The 18476-nt window shown below is 45.3% G+C and overlaps 1 protein-coding gene across 1 annotated transcript in view; it reads left to right on the top strand.

Annotated features, from left to right (window-relative positions):
• Positions 1–18476, top strand: part of ARHGAP32 (Rho GTPase activating protein 32) — a 404315-nt gene that overhangs the window by 378033 nt on the left and 7806 nt on the right. The window contains exons 15-23 of the mRNA XM_084612034.1: positions 1448–1592; positions 2400–2482; positions 6051–6158; positions 7828–7973; positions 11110–11311; positions 11982–12127; positions 13546–13620; positions 15517–16362; positions 17029–17972. Coding sequence (XP_084468160.1) covers positions 1448–1592; positions 2400–2482; positions 6051–6158; positions 7828–7973; positions 11110–11311; positions 11982–12127; positions 13546–13620; positions 15517–16362; positions 17029–17972 — 2695 coding nt within the window. The remainder of the gene's footprint in view (positions 1–1447; positions 1593–2399; positions 2483–6050; positions 6159–7827; positions 7974–11109; positions 11312–11981; positions 12128–13545; positions 13621–15516; positions 16363–17028; positions 17973–18476) is intronic.

Raw genomic sequence — 18476 nt, 5'->3', positions numbered from 1 at the left:
GTTTTCATTCCACAGTTCCCCACATGCAGCGCAGGAGGCTCCTTAATTATGAACAATAACAACTAACTGCCGGGCTAGCTTACCCAACTGCTAGATGGGTTTTGTTCTGTCTACTCTTGGCTGCCTTAGCCCCACGAGCTGGTTTGCTTTTACTGAGATGCTCTAGGATTCTTTCCCTGTGAATGGTGGGAGAACTTTTCCACCCTTTGGAGGGAATTGTGGGGAAGGCACAGGAGCACTATCTGCACTCAAGTGATTTAGCCTGCATCCTCATTGCAAAGTGGGTGTGTTCTGGCCTGAGTTAAAGTGGAGCTGGGGTTCTAACCCACTCCTGTAGCTGGGTAAACTAGCCAGGGGTTGGGCTCAAAGGATCTCCAAACCTGGCTCAACATGTTTTCTGTAGCAGTGGAATTTGGCCTAAAAACCAGGTTAACTGCAGTGAAGACATTCCCACGGGGCTACAAATGTATCTACGGCTAAGGACACGGGTACAAGATTCTCCATTATGTAGTACAGGGAAGAACTGAATGCTTTGACTAGGCCCTGGAAGTACGCCAAAGCATTCAACGTGGTTTGTCTTCCATGCATGTTACAAGCCAGAATGATAGTATAGCTGTGTGAGAACCAAGCCTCTGACAAGGCTGTTGTAGTGTAGACGTGGCTATCTGCTGCACAGGGGATCAGCCGTTCAATTTACATCTCGTGGAGAAGTGAGCTACAGCTACAGCAATCCTCTGCTCACCACTCCCAGTGGCCTGACTCATTACGCTAGTCCCTGGCTAATTGGAAACAGGAATTTCCATGCACATATTCTAGTGGGAAGTGAGGCTTGCCAGCCCTGGCCCTCTGAGTGCAGCTTTTATTTCATAAACATTTATGCTTTGGGTTTCTCTCTCTCTTTTCCTCTCTCTGTGAAAACCAAGGGAATGCACACAGGTTTTCTTCATGTGGTTCCTGGCTCGGTTCATTCTTGCTAGGCTCTCTAGCTTGCCTCCAAGGAATTTTTGCACACAGTAGTTTTGATGTACAGCAGCTGTTGATAAGCCCTGATGTTCAATGTTGCTTTTGATTTCAGTTTGTAGGCCTTTGAAATTTAAAGGGGGTAAAGTTTTCATTTTGGCCCATGGTGAATTTTACCTACACAGCTTTCAGTCACAATCACCAGGGTTAGAGATGTAAATTGCCTTCAACAGTGTTGAGACTATACCCTATAAAATACAAGTACATCTGTCTTGTTATGGGAAATCTGATTTCTGGGCTCGCCAGTCAGATGTAAATGCAACCGACAACGCCTTGTAAGAAACCATCCCATTTTGCAAAAACATGAGCTTGCAACAGCACAAGCCTGACTCTTCTTCCTGTGAAGCATGCTTTTGTGTTCCTTTGACTCTGATTTGTTTTGGGTTTTTCTCCATCCCCCCCCACCATCTACCTTTCTCATCTCTAGCCACGAGTTTGACTCTGAGCAGATCCCCGACTTGACTAAAGATGTTTACATTCAAGATATCCACTGCGTGGGCTCCCTCTGTAAACTCTACTTCCGCGAGCTCCCCAATCCCCTGCTCACATATCAGCTGTATGAGAAGTTCTCAGTAAGTACCAGCCGGTATCTCAGTTTCCACGGATTGGGCAACGTCACTGATCAACAGAAATGAGAGAGCCACCTGTTTTGTAAAGCCTGGTAACGGGGGCCATGTAAGATAGATTCTGAAATGGATCTTGCTGAAGATCTTTCTTTCCCTTTATGTTTAAAAAGGGTTACCCATGAAAATGAGGCTCTTGAAAACATTGGCTTAGGCCAGATCCCATTTGGGCATGCTACTCCAACAGCTCTGCTGCTGAATCCAAACTAGGAGGCCACACACTGCTGTGCTCATGTCCAACACTCCAGACTCACAGCGCCTTTTGATGTTCCCTTCTGAGATCCGAGTGCAGTTGTGCCAGGGCACAATACCCTGCTCTAGACTTGCAGCACCAGGAGGGAGGCACATTGGTGGTTTGAATGATTGTGTGAATCCCCTCAGCATTTGAGGAGCCCCCAACAGAAACTAAAGATGTCCTCCAGTGGCACAGCCAGCAAGGGAGGGCATTGGTGGGAACATCTGCTGCTGCCCTTCTTTGGGATGAATGTCACCCTCCCTGCAGCACAAGGAGTTGCCATCAAGGTGCAACTTACAGCTCTTGAGCCAGCTTCATTTAATCTTGCCTTTAATGTTAGCTGTATGCAGGCCCACCTCCTCAGCACACAGATACCACAGATGAAGGGGGCAGCCTAAAGGCTTAGGTGGGAAGGTAAATCCTGCAAATCTAAATGCCAGCAAACTGAGCGCCAGCCAGACTGTTTCATTTGCATTAGCAAACGCCCAGTGTTAGCATCTTAATTTGTTATTTTGTTCCAGGATGCTGTGTCTGCTGCTACAGATGAAGAACGATTGGTTAAAATTCATGACGTCATCCAGCAACTACCCCCACCACACTACAGGTTAGTTTGCGTAGCATTACCCCGCCACACTCCTTTCATTCTTTTTGCCGCTCTGACAGTGCACCAGGGTCCCAGCTTTCCATCCTCAGCCTGTCTAGGACGAAGGTCACCAATGCAGACTAAACCGAAATCACGTTAGGCTAAATATTGGGACTTACGCTGCAGCACAATGATGTCACTTGTTTGGAGGGTGAAAAAAAACCCCAGCCGTTACACAATCGTCACTTACGAAGGGAAGGCTGACATTATTGTGTGCTTTCCGATTATCCCCACCTAAGATGGCCGCATTCTTCCTGCATAGTTGAGCACGTTTGGAAGGATTGCTGACTGCATAACATTGACTTATATTTTAATTAGATCAGTAACAAAACAGACAACACATACGATACATAAATCTCATCTGCCTTACTCTATACAATATGCCAGGAGGGGGTGAATTCAGAGCCAAGTAGTCAGATTTCATTATGGAGAGGGGAGGTGGGTGGTGAGACTTTCCACAGGATATTTTTAATGATGACAAAAACCATAGGTTGAAATAACATTAAGGGAGAGAAATGAAGCAAGTAGCAGAAGGCTCAGAACTTTGTCAGGGGTTTGCCGAGCAAGGCCAGTTAATCTGGTGAGACGGATGAAGATGGAGCACCTGAAATCAGGTGAAAAAGGAGGCACTGCAGTAGTACACCTGTGGCAGCACGTGTGATGAACTAGCAGGATTGGCAGGGAAGGCGTTCTGCTGACAGCACAGTGGAACTGCTCCCCCACATGCATTAAAGAAAGGGAGAGAGCATTTGTGAATGTGGCAGTTGGAAAAGCAGCATAGGAATCTGAGCCTCTCTTTTTTGTCGTCGTAAACTGCCATGCCATGCCATGCTGCAGCCACCCAACCCCTCTCCTTTCCACTGGGACTCTCCCCAGCATGGCCTCAAATGCCCTCAGTTATACCGTAGAGCAGGGGTCGGCAGCCTTTCAGACGTGGTGTGCCAAGTCTTCATTTATTCACTCTAATTTCAGGCTTTGCGTGCCAGTCATACATTTTAACGTTTTTAGAAGGTCTCTTTCTATAAGTCTGTAATATATAACTAAACTGTTGTTGTATGTAAAGTAAATAAGGTGTATAAGAAGCTTCATTTAAAATTAAATTAAAATGCAGAGCCCCCTGGACCGGTGGCCAGGACCCAGGCAGCGTGAGTGCCACTGAAAGTCCGCTCACGTGCCGTGCCGTGCCATCGGTTGCCTACCCCTGCCGTAGACTATCCCCACACTGGAGTGTGCAGTAACTGGCTGGACCATGCCTGTTTTACAGGGGCAAGTTGTTCTGTCCTGTTGGCTGGGTGGGCAGATTGGCCTTTCTGATGGTTGCCGTGATGCCAGCGTGCCATAAAGCAGTCTCAGGGGTGACCCTAACTATTTATACCATTGCAGGAGAACCTTGTACCCCTTTAGGACTTAATTCACAGTTTTTTCTATTCTGTGCCTCTTTTTCCGGTTTACTTTCCTCATGTGCCCCAGCCACCTTCCTGTCATTCATGGCAGGGGGCTGGGATACCTCAGCTTGCAGTCTTTGTCCTGTTCCACCCCAGTGGCTCCTGCTCTGTGCCCAGTTACGTTTAGGAATGGCCAAAGGAGAAGGTTCAGATTTGATGGCACCAAAATATCGTGGGCTGCTCTTGTAGAATTTCAGCCAAAGCTGAGCCAAGAAGCAGCCCCCTCTTGTTCTGGGTAAGAGCCGTAAGGGCAAATTTGGCTAGATTCAACTCTGAGCTTTCCTCTCCCTGCCTTCATGCTGAAATTTAGAGTGGGTTGGATGTGAGGTTCTTCCTTTGACCCATTTCAGTGCCTGGGCTTTCGTATTGCCACCTGATCCCATCTGCACTGGGGGGACAGAGTAGCTCTGTAGTTAAAACCTCCCCTGAAAAGCCCCATTTAGGAAATCCCCATCAACCTAAAGCATGTTGTCTTTCCCAGCTCCCCTCACTTATTTAAGCTGTGGCCAGAGATGCTTCTGCAATCGCTCTCTGCCCTAATGTCTGATTTTAACGTAGCAGCCCTGTTCTCAGAACAGAGAGGGGGGCTAGGAAAGGAGAAAAACCTAGCGGAGAGAAAAAGCGGGAATGAGAGCAGTCACCTTTTACATGAGAGGTTTCAGAGTAGCAGCCGTGTTAGTCTGTATTCGCAATAAGAAAAGGAGGACTTGTGGCACCTTAGAGACTAACACATTTATTTGAGCATAAGCTTTCATGAGCTACAACCCACTTCATCGGATGTGAGCTGTAGCTCACGAAAGCTTATGCTCAAATAAATGTGTTAGTCTCTAAGGTGCCACAAGTCCTCCTTTGCTTTTACATGAGATAACTCTGCTGCAAGTGTTCCCCCTAGTGGTGACTGGGCGGAGATGGTGGTTCACTTGCGGTTTCCTCCTCAACTTCCTGAGGCTTGGCTGTGCAGCCTTTTTGGAAGAAAAGAGCATTTTTATTCTTCTAATCATCTTCGGCCAAGCAAGAGTTTCCAGGCTGATGATGGTGGTGCTTGGCAGCACAGTGCAAGTCTTGTGGGGTTTTGTCCATTTCATCTCCCGTAAATGCAGACTTTTTCTCCCTGCATGTCTTTGCATAGGTCATGCGTGCAAAGAGAAACCAGGCAGGGAAGAAAGGAAGACCGGACAGGGGAGACTTGAGATTGTGCACTCACCTCTTAAAGTTTATTGCTGCTACTAAGTGATGGAGCAGACTTAACTTGGGGGTGCTCATCAGCACTCTTGTTAGTGTGAGAGCAGGTTCTCTTGTACCACCTATCAGCTATACCCTCAGTGATCCACACTAATACGATGCAGAACTGACCACCACTGCTGGCTGTAATAAATACAGTTAGCCCCTGAAAATTCCCAGGGGTGCTTGCCATCTGTGCTGCTGAAAAGTAATGGTCTCTGAGTGTGTGAATACTAGCTTTCACCCTGTGTCTTATTTAGATGTATAAATATATATCTGCAAGTGTCCATCCTATAAACTAAAATATACCTAACAGAGATCATCCTATCTTGGTGCTTAAAGTCGGGATTTTCAAAGCAGCCTCTCACCAATCCCCTCTCAGGTACCTAAATAAAAGCATCCTCCGCCTTACACAAAGAGAATAAAATAAACCCCTTCCCAAAAGCCTGAGATAGGTTTTGCAGCATGCCCAAGAAGTTATCAGGCTCTGCCTAAGCAAATGTTTTATTTCTGTTGCACAACATGGTGGTAAAGCAGCCAAGTAATGAACACGAGTGACTAGCTGGTTCTGTAGCCTGTTGAGCTAGTGGAGTTGCAGGTATTTTTGCCCGCCCTTGTGTTCTGTTAAATCTAACAAGTGCACGTGCTTCTTCAGTTGGACAGTCAGGAGACCCTGCTATCATTATCTGCCTGAGGCAACATTTGTGTCTTGCTTAGGGCACATCATTCCTTCTTTTGCTACCAAACAAATACAAATTAATTAATTGCATTTTTCTGTGCTGCCAATTGCAGCAAGGCTTGCTAAGGGGTGTTGAATGTTTGCCTGTCCGTTAACAGATTTTTGCATCTCTCTCATTTTTCAGGACACTGGAGTTCCTAATGAGGCACTTGGCTCATCTAGCTGATTACTGCTCCATCACAAACATGCATACCAAGAACTTAGCAATTGTCTGGGCACCAAACCTACTAAGGTACTTCTATTAGATTTTCTCTCACCTTCACATTTAAAACACACATCGAACCTGTTCCTCCAAGTAAACACTGCATGCTGAAGTTATTTCATGCTATGTTCCCAAGAGGATGCTAAATGTCAACACCCAGAAAAACCACTAGGGTTTTGATTCGACAGTTCTTATTCAGGCACAACTGCTATTGGTTTTTCAGTGGGAGATTCTCCGGAGAAAGTGCTTGGAGACTGGGCAGGTTTGGATATGCTGGGCCAGGTCTTCTACTGGTGTAAACAGCATCATTCCCATTGACGTCAGTGGAACTACAGCAGCTGGCCTTCTGGGCCTGTTTCACCATTATAGCTCCACTGATTTTGACAGAATTACTCCTTATTTACAGCAGTGTAAATGAATGGAGAATCAGGCCCACCTTTTCCCTCCAATGTCATTTTTTTCCTCTCCCTCGGTTAGATGTGGATACTATCTCCTTTGCTCATGCAGGAAAACTGGTTCCATTGTAAGGAGAGTGATCACTTTAGATAAGCTATTACCAGCAGGAGAGTGGGGTGGGAGGAGGTATTTTTTCATGCTTTGTGTGTATATAATAAGATCTTCTAAACTTTCCACAGTATGCATCTGATGAAGTGAGCTGTAGCTCACGAAAGCTTATGCTCAAATAAATTGGTTAGTCTCTAAGGTGCCACAAGTACTCCTTTTCTTTTTGTGAATACAGACTAACACGGCTGCTACTCTGAAACCTGGTTCCATTCTGTGGCACCACTGACATCCCATTGCAGCAGTCTGTATAGTCTGACATGAATACATATGGCTAGTAGGTTTCAGGGGTGCTGGAACAATTTGTATAGTGCGGGTGCTGCGAGCCATTGCTACAGCCAACCCTGTAGCTGATGGAAACTGCTTCAAGCCAGTAGGTGAAGTAGAACTCCCAGCACCTCTTGTAGGTTTCAGACATATGGAAATGATCTTGCCAGACCCTTGGATAAACTTTGTCCTCTGGAATCTCCCATGTCACATGACAATCTTACATTGCCATCCCTAATTTCAAAACCTTACTAAAAAAAAAAAACAATAAGACAAGGACAGGGGGTTTGGTTGTGTTATAGTTTCTGGACTGTCCAATTACCATCCTGACATATCCGACTCAGAGTCCCTCGTGGGCAGTTAACGAGTGTGAGCCAGTTTCTTTTGTCTGACAATTTTCTCTTGGTTGAGGCTGCTTTTGAATGTTGGGGTCCTTGCTGAGCAGGGCTAGCTGGAGATTTTTCCTAGCTCATGGGGAAAAATTCATTTAAAAGGCTACAGTGAGCTTGTTCAGGAAGTTTACAATGCAATTACAAGTGCACATGGAGGGAAGGAGACAAAACAGGCAAGCCTTCGACATGCCTCACTCACCTCAGTCTGAGCCTGCAACAGCTGCTCCTCCCTCCTCTAGGGGTTCACTGCTCCCATTGACATCAGGAGTCAGATCCAGACTGAAGTCATCACAGCACCAAATTCAGTGTGATGATTTGCATAGCTCTTTGAAAACTAAGGGAGTTACACCAGCAGAGAATCTGGCCCTTCAAGTGCTATCTGGATCCTAAGTGGTGTTATATACCTGGTCTCAGCAGAGCAAGTCACTATGCACAGTGAGCCCGTACATTGAAGTTTAATCTGCCATGCATTTCCTTAGATCGAAGCAGATAGAGTCTGCCTGTTTCAGTGGAACAGCTGCCTTTATGGAGGTCCGAATCCAGTCAGTGGTGGTGGAATTCATCCTGAATCACGTTGATGTCCTCTTCAGCTCCAAACTCAGTTCAGTCATACGAGACGGGGCAGGTATGTACATTCCTTGGGGGGTTTAATTGTACCAAAATTAGGGGCAGAATTTTAGCAGAAACTCTAGCCTCTCCAGTAAAAACAAAGGCCAAAATTTTCAGGGATGGGTGCCTAAAGTTGATAGATGTGGCCTGAGTTTTGGGGGTCTTGGCAACCTTTCTCTCCCATTGACGTTGATAGCAATCAAGGGTGCTCTGTAGAATTGGGCCTAATAATTTGACATCAGCGATTACTGCTCTTTACTCCTGCGATTCACAAATGTTTCTCTGTCTTGGAACAGTTGCAGCTTTTCCCTTGCGGAAAGTCTGTGATAATCTTTAAGGGGCTTTATTACCAAGTTTTTGCTCCTGCACACTCCTCCCTGTCTTTGCAACACAGGCTTGTGCCATATGGTACACACTCTTGCCATCAAGGCCAGCATTTTCAAGCTTACATGCTGAAAGTGTGGCACCCTGACATACTGAGCAGCCACAGCTCCCGCTGACAGTGCGAAGTGGTGGTTGTCAGCACCTCTAGTAACGGGGCTGCTTTAGTAGGTGCCTAACTTTAGACACTCAAATTTGGGCCCCACTTTTGATAAGAATCAGAGGGGTAGCCGTGTTATTCTGTATCCATAAAAACGAGGAGTCCAGTGGCACCTTAAAGACGAACAGATTTATTTAGGCATAAGCTTTCATGAGTAAAAAACTTATGTCCAAATAAATCTGTTACTTTTGATAAGAAACATTTTAAATCTTAGACATTAAAGGGTCCATTTTCCATGGAGCCTGGAGGCATTCATTAGTATGGTTCTGACTTGTTAGCCACAGCAACTATACCCATATTCTTGTAATTAGTAGCCAGTTCCCACCTTTGGCAATGGTTCTCAAACAGGGGTACATCAACTGTTCCAGATGTGTGCCTGGTTTTACAACAGGCTGCCTAAAAAGCACTAGTGAAGTCGGTACAAACTACTATTTCATACAATTACTTGTTTGTACTGCTCTATATACTATATCAATGTTTCTCAACATGAGGGCGGGTGTCATGGGATGATGGGTTTTGGGGGGGTCTCAAGTGCAGGGCTGGCCGTCAGGGGCCTCCATGAAGCTTAAGACACATGCAGAAGCCCAAGCCCCACCCGTCCAGGGCTCAAATCAGACTCCTGAAAGGGGTACAGTAAGTCGTCTAGAAAAGTTGAGAGCCACCGACCTATGGGATGAGGCTATGAGGCACCCCATGAGATTAGAGGGCCTAGCAATGAACTGAACCATATTGTACAGATCATTGAAATGATTAAAGGATTACTCATTTGTTTAGCCTGTAAAATTAATCATGATAACTGCTAACAGCTCCACATAGATTTTAGACAGAAAGTTAAGATTCAGCAGAGATGATAATCAAATATTGATTAAAGGTATAGCTCCACTTGGACAGATGAGTTCTGCATTCACTCCGCTGTGTGATACACCAAAACACAATGAGCCCAGTCTGTGAAGGCTTTTCTTGGTGCAGAAAATGGTCACAGTTCAAAACTAAAATTTCCATTCCTTGCAAATGCCTGCTGTCTCCCCAGTGAAGTTACACCAGGGATGGATTTGACAGATTCATATATGTGCAACCTCCATGCTGTATTTCTAATAGATATTAAAATATAATGATTTAATGTAGCTCATCCTTAGTACAAAATGGGCTTTGTCAGTGCAGTTGTCACTAACTGTGGGCAGAGTTAAGCTGTTTGCCAGTGTATTTGATGCTTTCCATTTCCGTGTTAGGGCCTCATTGTCTTCAGCATAGTAGATTTGCTGTCTGTCCAGCTTTCCACACGAGGCAATTATAAAGCAGCAGGAGTGAGGAGTTTGTTATGATAAGAGCCCCAGTTGAATGATGCAGGCATATTTCCACCCTGATTCTAGCTGATCTTTCAGAGTTAATTACACCTGGTCCAGGCTGTTTTCTTCCAGGGGAAGGCAATTATTTGGCTCAGCATGTTTGTCTGTGTTTAATTGCTCTCAACGGTGAGCAGGAATGCTGGGGCTTGTCATCTGGTAGTAGCAAAGCTCAGGGAACATTTTACAGGAGCGAGACAGCATGTAGCATCCTGTAAGGGGGGGGGGCGGCGCTGTACAGTCTGTGTTACCAGCGATGCTGCTGCAGCGTCACTGTTACTGTTACCCAAGCTAGCTCCAGTATGTAACCAGGATTGGGCCACTGTTCAGTGTACAATAACTTTTAAACATGGCTCAAAGGCCAGTGCAGACAAGGGCCTACATGCACATTTTATGCAGGGTTGGGTTGTTCAGTAAGCTGGCAAGGGATAATCATGTTAACATTGGCAAAATTCATACTCATAAGCGCAGGAAGGCTGTCGTAACAGGGTTGCATATGATTTACTAAACCACTCTATAAACTAGCTCTGTTATGACAGGTTCCTTTGCAAGGAAAGTTGACAAACAGAGTTGTAGCCCTGGGAAGTAATTTTAACTAGTTTTGATCTTGCAAAACGAAGTATTTAACTCACTTTAAAGAAACAAAACCCAAAACTTTATTTAAGTAGCAAAAAAAAAAAAAAAAAAAGGGAAAAAACCCACAACTACAGCAATAAAACAGTCCAGCTCTTAATTTATTATGCTCTACCCCAGTATTTGTTAGGAGTGATTTAAAGCATACTTACTAGTTGCAAACATGTTTGTAACATTTTAAATAGCTCCCCTTTAAAATGTTCAGATGTAGCCATTCTTCCCCATACTCTGAGCTAGAATCAAGATTGGGGAGTGCAAGTAAAACCAGCAATTAGAAAGAAAACTATCACCTTTCTCTACAGGGTTTTGAACCATCTGATAACTGAAAATATTCTAGCCCTAGAATTCAGAGATGGTTACAAGCAAACCACTATAGAATGGAGATCAAGTCCTGTAGGCTTCTAGAGTAATTGATACAGAATCCTAATGGTTTCCTCCCTCCCAGTTACATCCTGTAAGACTTTGTCAATTATTAATTCCACTGTTAGCTTTGCCATAATGGTGTGTGTAATAGAAGCTATGCTGGCCTTTTCTTGGGTTTCCAAGGGCTCAGGAAATGCTATAATCTATTCATGGGCCCTACTTTTCCTGCTGCGGCTCTGATTCTCTTCCTTGTCTCTGGTTTTCATTTGCAGGTCACACTTCCTTATCACGCCCCAAATCACTGCTGGTGTCCTCTCCCTCAACTAAGCTGCTCACCCTGGAGGAGGCACAAGCAAGGACGCAAGCCCAGATCAACTCCCCTATAGTGGCAGACAGTAAATACATTGAAGTGGGAGAAGGCCCTGCTGCATTACAGGGGAAATTCCACACCGTCATAGACTTTCCATCTGAAAGGTAGAGGCTTTTACTTTCTATCACTGCTGTGTTTCAACAGGCTTTTAACAATTACAGCCCTCTGACCTCAGCAAGAATTGCTTACAATGCAGGATCATAGCCAGTGTCCCACGCCCAGTAGGGATGGGGTTGTTCTGTATCCATGAGGGTGCAGCAAGACACACATGGCTCAATTTACACCTCAGAAGTTTGTTGTATGCCTTGAGTGAGCTGGCCATGCAACTCTCTGTCCCTCCAGAGATTCGTGTACGTACATGTGCATGGCGATGTAGTGTGGGGTGAAGTAGCTTTTATAGTGCAAATGAAATCCCTTTCCTGATAGGTTTAGTTTAGTTATAAATGGAGGGAACAGGTACATTTGCATATAAAATAAGAGGCATTCTTGGTTCAGACTCTGAATGCTGTTCAGGCCTTGCGCCTTAAAAATTCCACCTGCCCTGCTACAAGGAGGAAATGAATGTCCTTTGTTCAATGGGACTGACCCCACAAGTTCTGGGACTGGACCTTTCCAGGTAGAGGAGCATAAATAGGCTCTGCTGCTGAAATATACGTGTCTAGTTTTCTGCCAAAGCCAGCAGGCCAAGTGCAGAAGGAGTCAAGTCTGCTTGGTAAAATGTAGTGACTGGCAATGTGTCTTGAATGCAGATCCCCTTCTGCTTTCTTGCTCCAGAAAACGACCACCCAACAAGATGAAGAAATCCCCCGTTGGCAGTTGGCGCTCCTTCTTCAACCTGGGAAAATCCTCTTCTGTCTCCAAGCGGAAACTACAGCGCAACCCAAGCGAGCCCTCCGAAATGAAAGCCATAGCACTGGCAGGTAAGTAGGGTGCCTTTTGTTCCTACCAAACAGGGTGCTGCTGGGAAAGTAACCCACACTTAGCATGCTTCTCTGTTCCCCTCCAGTGCATAGGCCATAATCCATGAATAGAGGTTTGAATCTGCTAGAGCCTTTTATTAATGGAACCTGAGTTCTTTAGCTGAGGCCGTGGAGATTCAGTCATGCTTTTAGATCCGGGTGTCATTGTTACAAAAACAACGCAACGGATCCATCCCCTCTAAGATGGAATATTCAGGACTGACAGCTCAGAGTTCCTGGGAAAATTTACTGACATTACTAAACAGGTATAACTCTTATTCCAGAATAAGAGCATGTTTTTCTGGTTTAGCTTCTCTCTCTTTGGGAGCAGTATAAACTAACCTGGAAAAGGGCCCTCCTTCCAGAGTAAATAAGGGAGTTTATACTACTATAGTTATACCAGTATAGTAACTTCCCCATGTAGACAAGTGCTTAGAATCACTAAGACTGTGTGTAATGTGATTTACATAGAGATGTGCCTCTCCCTTACCCACAACCCCCTTTTATGTATATCCATCTAGTATCTCTCTTCAGATTCTCTTAAAATACCACCTTATAGTTTTCAGGAACTTTGAATCATTTACAATTTTCCTTAGTACAAAATGCAATTAGATTGAGGGGATGAAAGTCCCAACTTGGCCATATTAGGGAACCCTTGTACATTTCATGGCACAGTGGTTTCAAAAATATCCACAGACTTCCCCAGTACTTCAGGGTTAAAGTTAATGCTTATTCGGTGCCCACAAAATATGCAGCCCGAGTTCTTCCCTGCCTTTGGCTGCTCTGCATTGTGCTACCACCACAAAGCAGTACTAAAAGCTGATACAGCAACTAGAGGGGGTGAGGGCTTCCAATGATGCTCACTACTGTAATGCCCTTGGAGCCACTGGTAGATGGTGAAAGTTAGAGCAGCCTTCAGGCTACTCTGAATTTCACCAGTGGATCAGTGAGATACATTGTCCCAGTCAAAGTGCATCCTTACCCATTCCTCCCACTTCAGATTCAAGTGAGCCTGCACCCTGTCCCCCAAAAGGAATCCGTGTTAGGGAGCTATGGCCTGTTTGCTTCCCAACCCCTCCCTCTGCAGAGATTAACAGCTTGTTGTCAGTTTCTCCCTTTGTAGGGAAGAATATTACCACCCCCTGGGCACCTCTGTTAATTCACTTGTGTGTGATGGAAGACACTGTAGAAATGCCCAGTAGTATAAATTGTGGTATGGGATACAAAGAGGATACAGTTGTGACTGGAGCTTTTGTGTGAGAGTAGAAAAGCTGCTTATATTCAAGTGAGTGGTGTGGCTGACAGAAACCCATCTATCTTCATGCCATGAGCATGCGGCAGATTATTAAAAAAAGCTTCTTTTATGTTTGGTTCTGTAGGTGGGAGAGGAGATAGTGGGACCCTGCGCTCAGCTAAAAGTGAAGAGTCTCTCACTTCCTTGCATGCTGTTGATGGTAAGATAGAAAAACTGGCTCACAAGGTGTAAAAGGCAGCGTGACATTTCTATAGACCTGTGAATGTTACAGCACTTCATGAAGTAGATGGTGGTATCCGTAACTAAGTCCTGGGCTTCCCTGTAAAATCGGTTTTATAAATAGCCAGCAACTGCCCAGTCTTTTATCTAGGAGGCATGCCGTTATTTTGGAGAATCTCTATGGCCTGTGCTAGACAGGAGGTCAGACGAGATGATCACAATGGTCCCTTCTGGCCTTGGAATCTGTTGCCAAACAGGGTCACACAGTGCTCATGTTTCAGTGTGTCTACTTTTGTTAGTGCATGTAACTCATAAGCAGTCACGTACCAACAACTTAATAGTGTCAATCCAGAGTGACTGAGACCAATGGGCGTTGTTCTTGCTTTGGAGCTAAATGTTGCAAAGCAGATTTTTGCATGACTATGGTGGCAAAGTCAGGGTGGTTTCATCCTCTATTCCCACTGCAACATTAGGGTGTAAGAAAGAACTCATTAAAGTCAGAGCAAGGTTCAGGTAATTCCCCTTGAACCTGCAACTCCTCTGTAGGTCAAAAGTGAAATTAGCTTGGACTATCCTAGTTCTTACTGGAAGTTTATAATCACCACAAAACTATCTCACAGTTGTGTAAAAACTTACAAGGGACGTTTCTAAAGGTGAAGTAGTAAGCTGGGAAAACTCAATCGACTTCATTTCACGAGCACTAAAATTTAGGCCAGATCTACACTAGAAGCACTTTGCCAGTATGGGTATCCCTGTATAATATCCTAGCAAAACTCTGCTTCTGCTCACATAGCTTCCTCCACTCCCCCAGCAAAAGCAGTTTTGCCAGTATACCTGAAACTGCACTACAGGCCTTTGCCAGCATAGCTCTGGCGGTCAAGGGTGACACCCCTGACAAACATAGGTAGGGGGGCAAAGTTTGTAGCCCTTGCCTTATTCTAATGTAGGTATATAGTGAATAAAATGTAATACATTACTGACCAAGAAGTAGCATTGCTCAGTTAACCCCAACCACAGAGGTGGAAAACCAAAAAACTAATCTAGTAAACATAACCCCTATATAGCAATATAAAATGCATTTGAAATCTAAGAGTACTTTACTGTCACTCCCCACCGGAATATCTGATAAAGCAAAAAGAGACTGATCCTAAAACCTTTTCTATTTGCCAAATGTATTCATATGCTTAAGAGATTTTTGCTAAGTTATTGACTGTCTAGAGCCCTGACTGAAGTGCAGTGCTCAGTGTAAGCTTACCTGTTGGGTTGCCACAGCTCCTTCACACCTATAGACCATACAGCTTTCTTGATGAGATAATTAAATAAAGGGATGCACAACTACTTAATAGACTAGATTTGGTTGTGCATTCACGTGGTACCATGGGCCAATGCAGTAATCTTCAGAGATCTTTACTGCATGTTATTTTCCTTCTAGGATCAAAAAGTAAAACCAGATTTTATTAAGACAGTGTTTTGTATCAGATCTGCTTATGTTTAACATTCACTTTCTTGACCTAGACCATATTGGGACTTCGACTGCATTTGTTAACTTGTTTTGGGACTGTGTTTTCTAAAACCATTTGATCCATCCTACATCATCCAGGCAAACTAAACTTAAATAGGTTTATCAACTGTTTTAGCCTAGCAAATGGTTTCAAGTACATCTACATTAGTTTCCCACACTCTCTTTAAACCAAGTTAGCCTGCACTGACTGGTTTATTATTGTTTGTATTACTTTAGTGCCAGGAGGCCACAGCTGAGATTAGTGACTCATTGTGCAGAGTTTTAAACTAAATAAAAACAGCTAGTAACTCATGCAGTTTTTAATGAACATTTATCTAGTGCCCTATTAATGCTTATCCGTCTCCTTGTTGCTAGGTGAATCTAAACTGTTCCGGCCTAGAAGACCCAGGTCCAGTAGTGATGCACTGTCTGCTTCCTTCAATGGGGAGCTCCTGGGGACCATGAACCGCTGCAATTCTTATGATAACCTGCCCCATGACAATGAGAGCGAGGGGGACGAGGGGCTGATTCATGTTCCTGCCCTCATCTCTCCTAGGTCAGCGGAAGATGTTGACCTGAGCCCACCGGATATTGGAGTAGCTAGCCTGGATTTTGACCCTATGTCTTTTCAGTGCAGTCCACCCAAGGCAGAGTCTGAGTGCCTGGATAGCAGCATCTCTCTGCTGGAGTCCATGGGTTTTAACAAGGACAAGCCAAGCATAGCTAAGAAGGACTTGGAAGCTGCTAGCCAGAGTCAGACCCCTGGCAGTGCCCCGAGCTCTGAACCAGTCTCCCCGTTCCAAGAGAAAATGAGTCCCTTCTTCACTCTGGACCTGAGCCCAACTGAGGAGAAGGTCGCCCATGCCTTCTCGCCTAAGATGGGGCGAAAGCCAATCAAGTCTCCGCTGGTGACTATATCAGAGCCGGTCTCTTTGACACTGCCCAGACAAGCGTGCGATGGGATGCCTAGTGCTGCGGGGAGTGCCGCTTCTTCAAACTGGAGCAAAAGCATTAGCGCCAACGAAGCCACAAACAGGTCCCCAACCCAGAGGGTGTCTTTGCCCCTGAAAGCCAACGAAATGGCAGCAGGTGAGGGATGCCATCAAGAGGCCCAGGCCCAGACCCAGGTGACTGTTGCCAAGCCAGAGTTGCAAGAAGAAGGGGAACGACCCATGCCAACCAGCCAGAATAAGACTGTACCTTCTGGACACACACAGCCAGGTACAGTGCGTTTTCCTCCATTCTTTCTTTAAGTTCTAAAGGGACCTGCTCCCAGAAACTTCTCTGCGTGCCTTTTAGGAAAGGGGAATACGCCTAGATTCCGATCCTAAATCAGAGGGAGTATCTTGCAGGGCAGTGCAGGTTGCTAAGGTCTCAGTAGAAACCTCTGTCTTTTCCCTCCATCACAGAATTCTTGGATACTTTCCACAATACCTTATGTGCCCCCCTTTGTCTTGTTTTTTTCATCCTATCATAAAAAATGAAACAGTTTGTAGCGTACCCTTGCATATCAGTTAACAAGTGAATTGACCACCTAAGACACTCAATGAAAAAAACCCCACCTGCCAACACTTGAAGAAGGGTCTTTTTTTCAGCCCCAAAGCATGTGGTCTAAATTGGTTAAAGGGGGTCTCGTTCTCTGCCTTACCTTCTTCCTACCTCTCTAGAAATGCAAGAGGAATCTTTAGACAATCTCTTGGTGTGGTTTTCCTGCTGAACAGCTGTACTATTCAGCAACGGTTGCATGTGGGACGGAAGATACAGTATTTCACATCAAGGAAATGCTACTGTGAAAAGCCTCTGTTTTTTCATAATGGTCTATAGGGTTAGGTCACTATCCTTACAGAGTAACAAATCTCTCTCTCTCTCAATTTTCCCCCCCATTAGGAGCAGTTGCCCTCGACTCCCCCCAGGATCCTGTTCCTGTCAGTTCTGTCTCTCTTATCCCTCCTCCTCCTCCGAAAAATGCAGCGCGCATGCTGGCCTTAGCGTTAGCTGAGTCTGCACAGCAAGCATCTACTCAGTCCCAGAAGAAGCCAGGAGATGCTCATTCTGACTGTACAAATTATGGAGAGACTGACGTAGCTATAGAAAAGGTCCACCTCTCTGCTGGGGCTGCTCCAGACAAGCTCCATTTGTATACTGGTGTTCCTGAGAACCAAATCCACCTCCAGAGTGGGGGACCTGTAGACCAGGACCTCACTAGGACACCTGGGGACCGTAACCATCTACACAGTAGTACACCTGGAAATAGGGACCAGCCCCATCTGGATACTGGCATGCCTGGGGACCTGCATAGTGGCACAAAGGTGGACTGGGACCACTCCAACTTCCATACTGGAACAGTGGGGGACAAGGACCACTTCTCCTTCCATCCAGGTGGCCCTGGGGATTGGGAGCGCACTCCTCTCCCTACAGGTGCTTTGCTTAGCCAGGAACTATCCACAACAGATGTGCCTATAGATAAGCCCCACCTCCATACTTGCATATCTATGGATAAGTATCACATCCCTGTGGAGAAGCTTCATCTCCCTACCAGCACAGCTGATGACAAACTCCAGCCTCCTCCTGTAGCTGCCAGGGAGAAAAACGCCATGGCTACAATGACATACATGACAACTATCCAGACACCAGCAACTGAGATGAGTCATGGAACAGCAGGTCAGGACACGGCGGCTGAACCCGTGGCTCAGGCAGATGTTATTGTCACGACTGCTCAGCGCATTCTTATGACCAATTCCCTAGCACCATCTCAGAGACCAGCAGACCATCAGCCAGCCATGGGACAAGTTCCAGCAGTAGCCACCAAAGGATCAAGTAATTCCAACCACGTAAGTGATGCACACATAGACCCCCACCCCGTGTGTGTGTGTGTGTTTATTTATTTGTACATACAGTATCTGTGTGTAATAGTAGGGGTGGAATTTTGAGCAAAGTATGGGCTTATCCACAGAGGAGCAAGAGACATACTTTCTGCTCCAGATTCCCAGGAATTATTAGTGTATGTATAATATATACACCCACTCAGAAATATCACAGTATATTCACTGATACTTTCCAGGGAATACCTACCCCAGTACACTCCCTCCTACGCTAGTTTTAAGGGGAAAGACACTTTCCCCTTCTCAGTGATGCCAACATACCATTATTCTTGTCGTCCCACATTGTTTTGGAAACAAAGACTTGGGTCCTGGTAGGAAAGTGGGCTATGTGCAATGAGTAATTTACACATAGCTTTGAATACAAGAACATGCTTTTGGTGTCTTAACTAGCATCCCCTAGCTCAAACATGCTGTGAACTTCCATCAGAAGTGGCTCGAACAAACCCTTTAGTC

This window comes from Lepidochelys olivacea, assembly GCF_965140295.1.
Source record: "Lepidochelys olivacea isolate rLepOli2 genome assembly, chromosome: 22".
Classification (NCBI taxonomy): domain Eukaryota; kingdom Metazoa; phylum Chordata; order Testudines; family Cheloniidae; genus Lepidochelys; species Lepidochelys olivacea.
The sequence above is the reverse complement of the archived record's forward strand: the minus strand, read 5'-3'. Positions and strand labels throughout refer to the sequence as shown.